Source organism: Coregonus clupeaformis, chromosome 12 (genome assembly GCF_020615455.1).
Source record: "Coregonus clupeaformis isolate EN_2021a chromosome 12, ASM2061545v1, whole genome shotgun sequence".
Lineage (NCBI taxonomy): Eukaryota > Metazoa > Chordata > Actinopteri > Salmoniformes > Salmonidae > Coregonus > Coregonus clupeaformis.
In genome coordinates, this window is record NC_059203.1 from 21,198,787 (window position 1) to 21,211,804 (window position 13,018).

General features: G+C 47.0%; 1 protein-coding gene across 1 annotated transcript in view; it reads left to right on the forward strand.

Moving 5' to 3' along the window:
* LOC121577924 (semaphorin-3D-like) overlaps positions 1-13,018 on the forward strand; it is a 116,938-nt gene that overhangs the window by 38,785 nt on the left and 65,135 nt on the right. Inside the window, exon 2 of the mRNA XM_041891909.2 lies at positions 216-439. Within this exon, the coding sequence (XP_041747843.2) occupies positions 286-439 (154 nt within the window). The 5' untranslated portion in view covers positions 216-285. The remainder of the gene's footprint in view (positions 1-215; positions 440-13,018) is intronic.

Consider the following 13,018-nt stretch of genomic DNA (forward strand, 5'->3'; position numbering starts at 1 on the left):
TTTTAATTGATTTATGTGCTTGTCACCTGGCCTTTGTATGTTGTGTTATGACTAGGGCGAGGAGTTTTACCTTCCCATGCGACATATCCAGGAAACACTCCTGGTCATGGGTATGGGCTGTACCTCTACATTTTCCTGGTCAGGAAGTCCTACTTGTACTCAATTGAAAGTATTTTTTTCCATGACAGCTTGTCTACCTCTTCCCATTCTCACAGAGCAGCATTAGAAACTGCAGAGACGATCCACTGGGTGATGTAACAGAGACGACCACCTGTACTTTTTAAAATGATGAAGATGAGGATCCTGGGGCCACGGAGGGCCTGTGTTCTGCTGGGTGTGTTCCTCCAACTGCTGTTGTTGCTATCAGACACCACCTCTACGGACTCCACCGCTGCAACCTGGAGCCAGAGCGGACCCCGCCTGCAGCTCTCACACACAGGTAGGCATCTCCATTATTCACCACTATAATTTAGGGCTGGTTAACTCTCGTGCTGGTGGGCTACAGCCTGACTTACGTATTTCACACGCAGCTCAGCATCTCATTTCTGCCCCTTTTTACTCTGAGCACCTCTGGTCCTCAAGGAGTGGGTAGCCCTGTTCCTCAACACTGCATAACCTCTGGTCCTCAAGGAGTGGGTAGCTCTGTTCCTCAAAACTGCAGAACCTCTGGTCCTCAAGGAGTGGGTAGCCCTGTTCCTCAACACCACAGAACCTCTGGTCCTCAAGGAGTGGGTATCCCTGTTCCTCAACACCGCTGTACCTCTGGTCCTCAAGGAGTGGGTAGCCCTGTTCCTCAACATGGCAGAATCTTTGTTCCTCAAGAAGGAGGTATCCCTGTTCTTCAACACCAGATAACCTCTGTTCCTCAAGGAGTGGGTAGCCCTGTTCCTCAACACTGCAGAACCTCTGGTCCTCAAGGAGTGGGTAGCCCAGTTCCTCAACACTGCAGAACCTCTGGTCCTCAAGGAGTGGGTAGCCCTGTTCCTCAAAACCACAGAACCTCTGGTCCTCAAGGAGTGGGTAGCCCTGTTCCTCAACACCGCAGAACCTCTGGTCCTCAAGGAGTGGGTAGTCCTGTTCCTCAACACCACCGAACCTCTGGTCTTCAAGGAGTGGATAACCCTGTTCCTCAACCCAACAGAACCTCTGGTCCTCAAGGAGTGGGTAGTCCTGTTCCTCAACACCGCCGAACCTCTGGTCCTCAAGGAGTGGATAACCCTGTTCCTCAACCCAACAGAACCTCTGGTCCTCAAGGAGTGGATAGTCCTGTTCCTCAACCCAACAGAACCTCTGGTCCTCAAGGAGTGGATAGTCGTGTTCCTCAACCCAACAGCACTGCTGGTTTTCATCCTTTTCTTCTAACTATGGTACAGTGGGGGAAAAAAGTATTTAGTCAGCCACCAATTGTGCAAGTTCTCCCACTTAAAAAGATGAGAGAGGCCTGTAATTTTCATCATAGGTACACGTCAACTATGACAGACAAATTGAGAAAAAAAATCCAGAAAATCACATTGTAGGATTTTTTATGAATTTATTTGCAAATTATGGTGGAAAATAAGTATTTGGTCACCTACAAACAAGCAAGATTTCTGGCTCTCACAGACCTGTAACTTCTTCTTTAAGAGGCTCCTCTGTCCTCCACTCGTTACCTGTATTAATGGCACCTGTTTTAACTTGTTATCAGTATAAAAGACACCTGTCCACAACCTCAAACAGTCATACTCCAAACTCCACTATGGCCAAGACCAAACTAGCTGTCAAAGGACACCAGAAACAAAATTGTAGACCTGCACCAGGCTGGGAAGACTGAATCTGCAATAGGTAAGCAGCTTGGTTTGAAGAAATCAACTGTGGGAGCAATTATTAGGAAATGGAAGACATACAAGACCACTGATAATCTCCCTCGATCTGGGGCTCCACGCAAGATCTCACCCCGTGGGGTCAAAATGATCACAAGAACGGTGAGCAAAAATCCCAGAACCACACGGGGGGACCTAGTGAATGACCTGCAGAGAGCTGGGACCAAAGTAACAAAGCCTACCATCAGTAACACACTACGCCGCCAGGAACTAAAATCCTGCTGTGCCAGACGTGTCCCCCTGCTTAAGCCAGTACATGTCCAGGCCCGTCTGAAGTTTGCTAGAGTGCATTTGGATGATCCAGAAGAGGATTGGGAGAATGTCATATGGTCAGATGAAACCAAAATAGAACTTTTTGGTAAAAACTCAACTCGTCGTGTTTGGAGGACAAAGAATGCTGAGTTGCATACAAAGAACACCATACCTACTGTGAAGCATGGGGGTGGAAACATCATGCTTTGGGGCTGTTTTTCTGCAAAGGGACCAGGACGACTGATCCGTGTAAAGGAAAGAATGAATGGGGCCATGTATCGTGAGATTTTGAGTGAATACCTCCTTCCATCAGCAAGGGCATTAAAGATGAAACGTGGCTGGGTCTTTCAGCATGACAATGATCCCAAACACACCGCCCGGGCAACGAAGGAGTGGCTTCGTAAGAAGCATTTCAAGGTCCTGGAGTGGCCTAGCCAGTCTCCAGATCTCAACCCCATAGAAAATCTTTGGAGGGAGTTGAAAGTCTGTGTTGCCCAGCGACAGCCCCAAAACATCACTGCTCTAGAGGAGATCTGCATGGAGGAATGGGCCAAAATACCAGCAACAGTGTGTGAAAACCTTGTGAAGACTTACAGAAAACGTTTGACCTGTGTCATTGCCAACAAAGGGTATATAACAAAGTATTGAGAAACTTTTGTTATTGACCAAATACTTATTTTCCACCATAATTTGCAAATAAATTCATAAAAAATCCTACAATGTGATTTTCTGGATTTTTTTTCCTCATTTTGTCTGTCATAGTTGACGTGTACCTATGATGAAAATTACAGGCCTCTCTTATCTTTTTAAGTGGGAGAACTTGCACAATTGGTGGCTGACTAAATACTTTTTTCCCCCACTGTATATGGACTGATTCAGACTGATTCCTAATTTTCTGTTGATAGATTGGGGCTAATGTATAATACCATTGTGTGTCAGGGGAAAAGGATGTACAGAGTGGGATGTGCAGGGTGGGATGTACAGGGTGAGGGGTGGGGGGGGTTATTATTACATTGTTTAAACTCAGTGAAGTAATGTCTGAAAAGCACATAGGGCCGACACAGTAAGAGGCAATCCTGTTTTCCTAATTCTGTCACCATGGCGATCTCCAACACACACATCAGTAAATTACTTTGTCCTCATTAGCTTACTGAAGTTAGCACAGCATTTTATCGTTTTTTTTTAGTGGCTATTGTTGTGGGACTGGCAGACTATCCAGGTTTTATAGTTAGCTTAAGGAAGTGAATGAATGTAGCTGTTGTTGTTTCGCTGTACTGTAGTTACATGTAGCTGGAGGGACAGTAAGCAGCCAGGTTCTCTTAAGGTTTTATGGTCTAGATACTCAGAGATGTTATAGCTTATAACTCTGGTCAGGGTCAGGGTTATGGTCAGGTTCAGGGTCAGGAAAACCTCCTGGCCCTACAGGCATGTGTTACTATATATGACTATCAATGACTGTCACTGACTATATATGACTACCGATGACTATCGATGACTTTATATGACTGTCAATGACTATGTATTACTATCTATGACTATCTGTGACTATCTATGACTATCAATAACTATATGTGACCGACTGCCTTGATTGGGTCTTATGTAGTAAAATTTGAAATTGTGTTTTTTACATTGGACAAAAGCAGAGACACAGAGCTACAAAATGGTATATCATACACTGCATTTAAGGGAACAATGGGAAAGCAATTCTGCTTTGAAAGATGATCAACTTGTAAACTCACTTTTGAGAAAATGCCTTTGAATGTTTTGGTACCTACTGGAGAGCTCTTCTTTGTCTACACCCGTTCAGCATCGTTCACACCCTCTTAAGCTTTAGCCCCACCCATCACTTTTCTGGTTCTGCGGTGTTGAGGAACAGGGCTACCCACTCCTTGAGGACCAGAGGTTCTGCGGTGTTGAGGAACAGGGATACCCACTCCTTGAGGACCAGAGGTTCTGTTGTGTTGAAGAACAGGGATACCCACTCCTTGAGGAACAGAGGTTTTGTTGTGTTGAAGAACAGGGATACCTACTCTCGGAGTGTTCAGAGCGCACACTATTTAATTACGCTTTTTTGCCAACGTTTACTGACACCGGCCATATTGAGCGTTCGTAAATTCATCAGTTATTCTGCACTCTGGCACACTCAGGGCGCGTTCGTTAATTCACTCTGGCTATCTAGTCCGATTTCGAATGTTGAATATGACCGGTGTCAGTAAACATCGGAAAAAAACGTAATTAAATTGTTGCCAGCGGCACAGTTACAGTCACCAACGCTCTGGATTACTTGAAAACAGCCTAACCAACTCTTCTAGGGCAAGTAAAATAGTCAGAGTGAGGTGTTCTGTCATTTATGTCTAGAAGTAGCTAGCAAGCTAGCCAACGTTAGCCAGTTAGCTTGGGTGCTTGACTGCCGTTGTGAGGCCAGAACGCTCGGATCAACACTACTCCTCGGCCAGAGCATCCAGTGTGCGCTCTGAAACAGGCTCGCAAAAACCATCAAGCGCTATGATGAAACAGGCTTTCATGAGGACCGCCACAGGAATGGAAGACCCAGAGTTACCTCTGCTGCAGAGGATACGTTCATTAGAGTTACCAGCCTCAGAAATTGCAGCCCAAATAAATGCTTCACAGAGTTCAAATAACAGACACATCTCAACATCAACTGTTCAGAGGAGACTGTGTGAATCAGGCCTTCATGGTCGAATTGCTTCAAAGAAACCACTACTAAAGGACACCAATAAGAAGAAGAGACTTGCTTGGGCCAAGAAACACGAGCAATGGACATTAGACCGGTGGAAATTTGTCCTTTGGTCTGGAGTCCAAATTGGAGAATTCCAACCGCCTTGTCTTTGTGAGATGCGGTGTGGGTGAACGGATGATCTCTGCATGTGTATTTCCCACCGTAAAGCATGGAGGAGGAGGTGTTATGGTGTGTGGGTGCTTTGCTGGTGACACTGTCTGTGATTTATTTAGAATTCAAGGCACACTTAACCAGCATGGCTACCACAGCATTATGTAGCGATACGCCATCCCATCTGGTTTGGGCTTAGTGGGACTATCATTTGTTTTTCAACAGGACAATGACTCAACACAACTCCAGGCTGTGTAAGGGCTATTTTACCAAGAAGGAGAGTGATGGAGTGCTGCATCAGATGACCTGGCCTGCACAATCCCCCGACCTCAACCCAATTGAGATGGTTTGGGATGAGTCGGACGGCAGAGTGAAGGAAAAGCAGCCAGCAAGTGCTCAGCATATGTGGGAACTCCTTCAAGACTGTTGGAAAAGCATTCCAGGTGAAGCTGGTTGAGAGAATGCCAAGAGTGTGCAAAGCTGTCATCAAGGCAAAGGGTGGCTATTTGATTAATCTCAAATCTCAAATATATTTTGATTTGTTTAACACTTTTTTGGTTACTACATGATTCCATATGTGTTATTTCATAGTTTTGATGTCTTCACTATTATTCTACAATGTAGAAAATAGTATAAATAAAGAAAAACCCTTGAATGAGTAGGTGTGTCCAAACTTTTGACTGGTACTGTATGACTATTACTATATACATGTATGACTATCAATCAAATCAAATCAAATGTATTTATAAAGCCCTTTTTACATCAGCAGATGTCACAAAGTGCTTATACAGAAACCCAGCCTAAAACCCCAAACAGCAAGCAATGCAGATGTAGAAGCACGGTGGCTAGGAAAACACTCCCTAGAAAGGCAGGAACCTAGGAAGAACCCTAGAGAGGAACCAGGCTCTGAGGGGTGGCCGGGTTATCAATGACTACATATGACTATATATGACTATCAATGACTATCAATGACTTCAGATGGGACAAGAGTTTTCCTTGTCCGGTCATGTGATCATTAAAGGGATAATTCAAGATTTTGGCAATGAAGCCCTTTATCTACTTCCCCAGTCACCATTTGTCGTTCATTCACTGCCAATATCCCAAACTATCCCTTTAAACTAGATGATTATTTCAGCAATAAGGCATGAGAACCCGGGGATGATCGTGTAATAACTCTTGAATAAGGGCTGTTCTTAGGCCCGAGGTGAAGCCATCCTGATAAATTAATTCGCCTGGATCAGAGAAGATGTCAGTCTCGTCATGTTCATATGCGTGAAGTTGGAGATCCCCAAAAAATATATAAATGCAACATGTTGCACACATCAGATAGTCACACAGCAACAATTATATTAACCCCCACTGTACCAAACCAAATGCTAGGCAAGAACTATAATAAATTATGTCTACACGCTTTTTTTCCGGGGGAGATGAAGTTTCTCTCACTGGAGGGTGTGGTATAATCTCTCCCTGGATGGTTGTCTGCTTGTTGGGACAGTAAAGCATTACCATGATACCTGCTAGGAAAACAAGATCCTCCTCTCTCCTCTCCCTCTCTAATCAGTCATTTATGTGTGTCTGACAGGTCTGTCTCTCTGTGTGTCTGACAGGTCTGTCTCTCTGTGTGTCTGACAGGTCTGTGTCTGACAGGTCTGTCTCTCTCTGTGTGTCTGACAGGTCTGCTCTCTGTGTGTCTGACAGGTCTGTCTCTCTGTGTGTCTGACAGGTCTGTCTCTCTGTGTGTCTGACAGGTCTGTCTCTCTGTGTTCTGACAGGTCTGTCTCTCTGTGTGTCTGACAGGTCTGTCTCTCTGTGTGTCTGACAGGTCTGTCTCTCTCTGTGTGTCTGACAGGTCTGTCTCTCTGTGTGTCTGACAGGTCTGTCTCTCTGTGTGTCTGACAGGTCTGTCTCTCTGTGTGTCTGACAGGTCTGTCTCTCTGTGTGTCTGACAGGTCTGTCTCTCTCTGTGTGTCTGACAGGTCTGTCTCTCTGTGTGTCTGACAGGTCTGTCTCTCTGTGTGTCTGACAGGTCTGTCTCTCGTGGTTGACAGTCTGTCTCTCTGTGTGTCTGACAGGTCTGTCTCTCTGTGTGTCTGACAGGTCTGTCTGACAGGTCTGTCTCTCTGTGCCTGACAGGTCTGTCTCTCTGTGTGTCTGACAGGTCTGTCTCTCTGTGTGTCTGACAGGTCTGTCTCTCTCTGTGTCTGACAGGTCTGTCTCTCTGTGTGTCTGACAGGTCTGTCTCTCTGTGTGTCTGACAGGCCTGCCTGTCTTTGGAGTTTCCCCCCTCTCCTCTTCACCCCATGATGTACTATAAATCTAGTGATTATGATTTGTGGGTGTGCGTGTGTTTCTGGCCCCCTATTAGCAGTGCAGGAGGAGATAACAGAAGACACATTGGAGAGGTCAGAGTTTCGGAGGGGTGGAGGATAACTCCCTGTGTGTGGTCATAGGTTTGTGTGTGCGTGATGACACCCTGTCATCTCCCTCCCCCTCCCTCAGGATGGGTCGGCCAGGCTGGGTTCCTGAGGTCACTCTCTGGGGTTAACTCTGACATCCACAGGGGGGGAGACAGAGACAGGGGTGGGGGTGAGGAGATAGAGCGAGAGCGAGATATATTTTTTAAAATATTTTTTTTATTTTACCTTTATTTAACTAGGCAAGTCAGTTAAGAACAAATTCTTATTTACAATGACGGCCTACACCGGCCAAACCCGGACGACGCTGGGCCAATTGTGTGCCGCCCTATGGTACAACCAATCACGGCAGGTTGTGTGTCACGCCCTGGCTCTGGGGACTCTAATATGTTGAGCCAGGGTGTGTATAGTCTATGTGTGTTCTAGGTTTCACTTTCTGGTTTTGTAGATCTATGTTGTCCAGGGTGGCTCCCAATCAGAGACGGCTGTAGCTCGTTGTCTCTGATTGGGAGTCATACTTAGGTAGCCGTTTGGCACTCATTCATTGTGGTTTCTTGTTCGTATTTGGTTTGTGTATTACCATTGACTGTCACGTCATCGTTTTGTTGTTTTGATCGTGTGATCATTCTATAAATAAATATGTTCGCCTTCAACACTGCGCCTTGGTCCTCCTCTATGTATGACGATCGTGACAGAAGAAACCACCAAGATTTGACCAAGCAGCGTGTCCAGGAGCCATCGCCAGGGAGATCTCTAGCAGATCTCCTTCGCCTCCTCGACTGGGTCAAGCCGAGTGAGGAAGAGAAGGGCTTGACATTGTGGCAGAAGGGCGAAAGGCTGGCGAGGGACATGGAGACCTGGTCCACGGGTAGGAGAGACGCCCAGACATTTTTTAGGGGGGGGCTAACGCTGTGGACGACGGGCCAGCAGGAGACCGCGGCAGAGCGGCCCAGCGGATTGGCAGAGGAGGCCGCCAGGTTACGGGGGCCACTGGTCGAAGAGGGGGTGGAAGGTGTAGAGGCACGGCGAGAGGTACTGGGGTGTGATACCAGTCCGGTCCGGCCCATTCCAGATCCCTGCGTAGGACCAGTGGTGTGTGTCCCCAGTACGGTCCGGCCTGTTCCTGCTCCCCGCACCAAGTCAGTGGTGCGCTCGTCAGCCCGGCTCGGCCCGTTCCTGCTCCCCGCACCAAGTCAGTGGTGCGCTCGTCAGACCGGCTCGGCCCGTTCCTGCTCCCCGCCCCAAGTCAGTGGTGCGCTCGTCCAGCCGGCTCGGCCCGTTCCTGCTCCCCGCACCAAGTCAGTGGTGCGCTCGTCAGCCCGGCTCGGCCCGTTCCTTCTCCCGCACCAAGTCAGTGGTGCGCTTGACAGCCCGGCTCGGCCCGTTCCTGCTCCCCGCACCAAGTCAGTGGTGCGCTCGTCAGCCCGGCTCGGCCCGTTCCTGCTCCCGCACCAAGTCAGTGGTGCGCCCGACAGCCCGGCTCGGCCCGCTCCTGCTCCCCACACCAAGCCAGTGGTGTGCGTCGTCAGTCCGGCACGGCCCGTGCCTGTTCCACCGGTGGCTGGTCCGGCACCGGTCAGATGCTTCACGCCGGAGCTAGAGCAATCCGCTCCACCAGTGTGCAGTCCAGCTCCGGCCAGCGGGGCCAGACCGGACCAGGGGTACTTTGGGGGGTTGGAGAGGGAGCGGGGATCAGGCCCGGAGCCGGATCCGCCGCCTAAGCGGAGTGCCCACCCGGTCCCTCCCCTGTGGTGTTTGGTGGGCGCGGTCGGAGTCCGCGCCTTTAGGGGGGGGTACTGTCACGCCCTGGCTCTGGGGACTCTAATATGTTGAGCCAGGGTGTGTATAGTCTATGTGTGTTCTAGGTTTCACTTTCTGGTTTTGTAGATCTATGTTGGCCAGGGTGGCTCCCAATCAGAGACGGCTGTAGCTCGTTGTCTCTGATTGGGAGTCATACTTAGGTAGCCGTTTGGCACTCATTCATTGTGGTTTCTTGTTCGTATTTGGTTTGTGTATTACCATTGACTGTCACGTCATCGTTTTGTTGTTTTGATCGTGTGATCATTCTATAAATAAATATGTTCGCCTTCAACGGTGCGCCTTGGTCCTCCTCTATGTATGACGATCGTGACATTGTGATACAGCCTGGAATCGAACCAGGGGGTCTGTAGTGACGCCTCAAGCACTGAAATGCAGTGCCTTAGACCGCTGCGCCACTCGAGAGAGAGAGAGAGAGAGAGAGAGAGAGAGAGAGAGAGAGAGAGAGAGAGAGAGAGAGAGAGAGAGAGAGAGAGAGAGAGAGAGAGAGAGAGAGTAGCAAATTGAATTGAATTGAGAGAGATATTAAACGTTGTAAATTGACTGTCTGCTGTAAGTCATGTAAATTGTGTTCTTCAGTTATTTTGTTCCCAGGCATTCATAGTTTTACTCTCTGCAGTCCTTCCAGACTAGAGAGAACCAGATCTGTGTGAATGATGATATGATCACAGACTGGTTGTTGGAGCCAAAAGACTATACCACATGGGCAGCAGGTATCCTCAAGGTTAGAGTGTTGGGCCAATAACTGAAAGGTTGCTGGTTTGAATCCCCGAGCCGACAAGGCAAGGATTGTTTATCTAGTGCTGTGTCCTTGAGCAATGCACTTAAGCCTAATTGTTCCAGGGGTGCTCTACTATGGTGCCCCTGGCTGTGACCCCACTCCCTGCGGGTGTCTCAGGGGGAGTTGGGATATGCAAGAAATTCCATTACAAACTTGTGTGCAACAGACAAATATAAGCAACCCCCAAATTACTGTTATACAGTGGGGGAAAAAATGATTTAGTCAGCCACCAATTGTGCAAGTTCTCCCACTTAAAAAGATGAGAGAGGCCTGTAATTTTCATCATAGGTACACGTCAACTATGACAGACAAATAGAGATTTTTTTTCTCCAGAAAATCACATTGTAGGATTTTTAATGAATTTATTTGCAAATTATGGTGGAAAATAAGTATTTGGTCACCTACAAACAAGCAAGATTTCTGGCTCTCACAGACCTGTAACTTCTTCTTTGAGAGGCTCCTCTGTCCTCCACTCGTTACCTGTATTAATGGCACCTGTTTGAACTTGTTATCAGTATAAAAGACACCTGTCCACAACCTCAAACAGTCACACTCCAAACTCCACTATGGCCAAGACCAAAGAGCTGTCAAAGGACACCAGAAACAAAATTGTAGACCTGCACCAGGCTGGGAAGACTGAATCTGCAATAGTTAAGCAGCTTGGTTTGAAGAAATCAACTGTGGGAGCAATTATTAGGAAATGGAAGACATACAAGACCACTGATAATCTCCCTCGATCTGGGGCTCCACGCAAGATCTCACCCCGTGGGGTCAAAATGATCACAAGAACGGTGAGCAAAAATCCCAGAACCACACGGGGGGGACCTAGTGAATGACCTGCAGAGAGCTGGGACCAAAGTAACAAAGCCTACCATCAGTAACACACTACGCCGCCAGGGACTCAAATCCTGCAGTGCAAGACGTGTCCCCCTGCTTAAGCCAGTACATGTCCAGGCCCATCTGAAGTTTGCTAGAGTGCATTTGGATGATCCAGAAGAGGATTGGGAGAATGTCATATGGTCAGATGAAACCAAAATATAACTTTTTGGTAAAAACTCAACTCGTCGTGTTTGGAGGACAAAGAATGCTGAGTTGCATCCAAAGAACACCATACCTACTGTGAAGCATGGGGGGTGGAAACATCATGCTTTGGGGCTGTTTTTCTGCAAAGGGACCAGGACGACTGATCTGTGTAAAGGAAAGAATGAATGGGGCCATGTATCGTGGGATTTTGAGTGAAAACCTCCTTCCATCAGCAAGGGCATTGAAGATGAAACGTGGCTGGGTCTTTCAGCATGACAATGATCCCAAACACACCGCCCGGGCAACGAAGGAGTGGCTTCGTAAGAAGCATTTCAAGGTCCTGGAGTGACCTAGCCAGTCTCCAGATCTCAACTCCATAGAAAATCTTTGGAGGGAGTTGAAAGTCTGTGTTGCCCAGCGACAGCCCCAAAACATCACTGCTCTAGAGGAGATCTGCATGGAGGAATGGGCCAAAATACCAGCAACAGTGTGTGAAAACCTTGTGAAGACTTACAGAAAACGTTTGACCTGTGTCATTGCCAACAAAGTGTATATAACGAAGTATTGAGAAACTTTTGTTATTGACCAAATACTTATTTTCCACCATAATTTGCAAATAAATTCATTAAAAATCCTACAATGTGAATTTCTGGATTTTCTTTTCTCATTTTGTCTGTCATAGCTGACGTGTACCTATGATGAAAATGACAGGCCTCTCTCATCTTTTTAAGTGGGAGAACTTGCACAATTGGTGGCTGACTAAATACTTTTTTCCCCCACTGTATGTGCTTGTGTGTGACTGCTACACTCTTAGAAAAAAGGTGCTATCTAGAACCTAAAAGAACCCTTTGTGGCTCCAGGTAGAACCTTTTTAACAGAGGGTTCTACATTGAACCCAAAAGGAGTGTAGGTCTGGGGAATGTGTGGTGGAGTCAGGTACTGTCAGCAGGGTAACTGACAACAGATTATTATTACGGCAGATGGTTTTATTGTTATTATGGCAGATGGTTTTATTGTTATTACGGCAGATGGTTTTATTGTTATTACGGCAGATGGTTTTATTGTCTCTGAACAGACTTCACTTCCTCTGCTTTTGCTTTGTTAACTTCTTAAGTCATAAACCCTGCCGATAGATAGATGTGAATACAGCACACACACACAGGCCATAAATCCTGCTGACAGATGGATGTAAAAACAAGCACTGCTTCTTTCAACTGAAAGGTTTGACTGGAAGGTTTGACTGGAAGGTTTGACTGAAAGGTTTGACTGGAAGGTTTGACTGGAAGGTTTGACTGAAAGGTTTGACTGGAAGGTTTGACTGGAAGGTTTGACTGAAAGGTTTGACTGGAAGGTTTGACTGGAAGGTTTGACTGAAAGGTTTGACTGGAAGGTTTGACTGAAAGGTTTGACTGAAAGGTTTGACTGGAAGGTTTGACTGGAAGGTTTGACTGGAAGGTTTGACTGGAAGGTTTGACTGGAAGGTTTGACTGGAAGGTTTTACTGGAAGGTTTGACTGGAAGGTTTGACTGGAAGGTGGGTTAGGACCAATGTGAACAGGCCTGCAGTGCAGAATGACTTCATGTCTCTGTATCTACATCCCAAATGACACCCTATTCCATATACAGTGTAGTGCACTACTTTTGACCAGAGCCTTATGTGCCCTGGTCAAAAGTAGTGCACTATGTAGGAATAGGGAGCCATTTGGGACACACCCTGTGTCTCGGACAGACAACACAGAGTTGATGTGAACCACACACTCCCTGCTATCATTTTGACAGCTGCACGGACTGCTGAAGCACACACACACACACACACACACACACACACACACACTCCACGCAAACACACACCTCCGCTCAGACTAGAGATACCAGGGTTATTACAGTACATTCTTCATGTTGCTCATTACCAATGACTGGAGAGAAAAGACTGTCAACATTTCTAAATGTTGAAAACAAACGTCAAATCCATTACCTTAAAAAAAAAAACAGGAAGCGAGGAGAGGAGGAGATGATGAAGA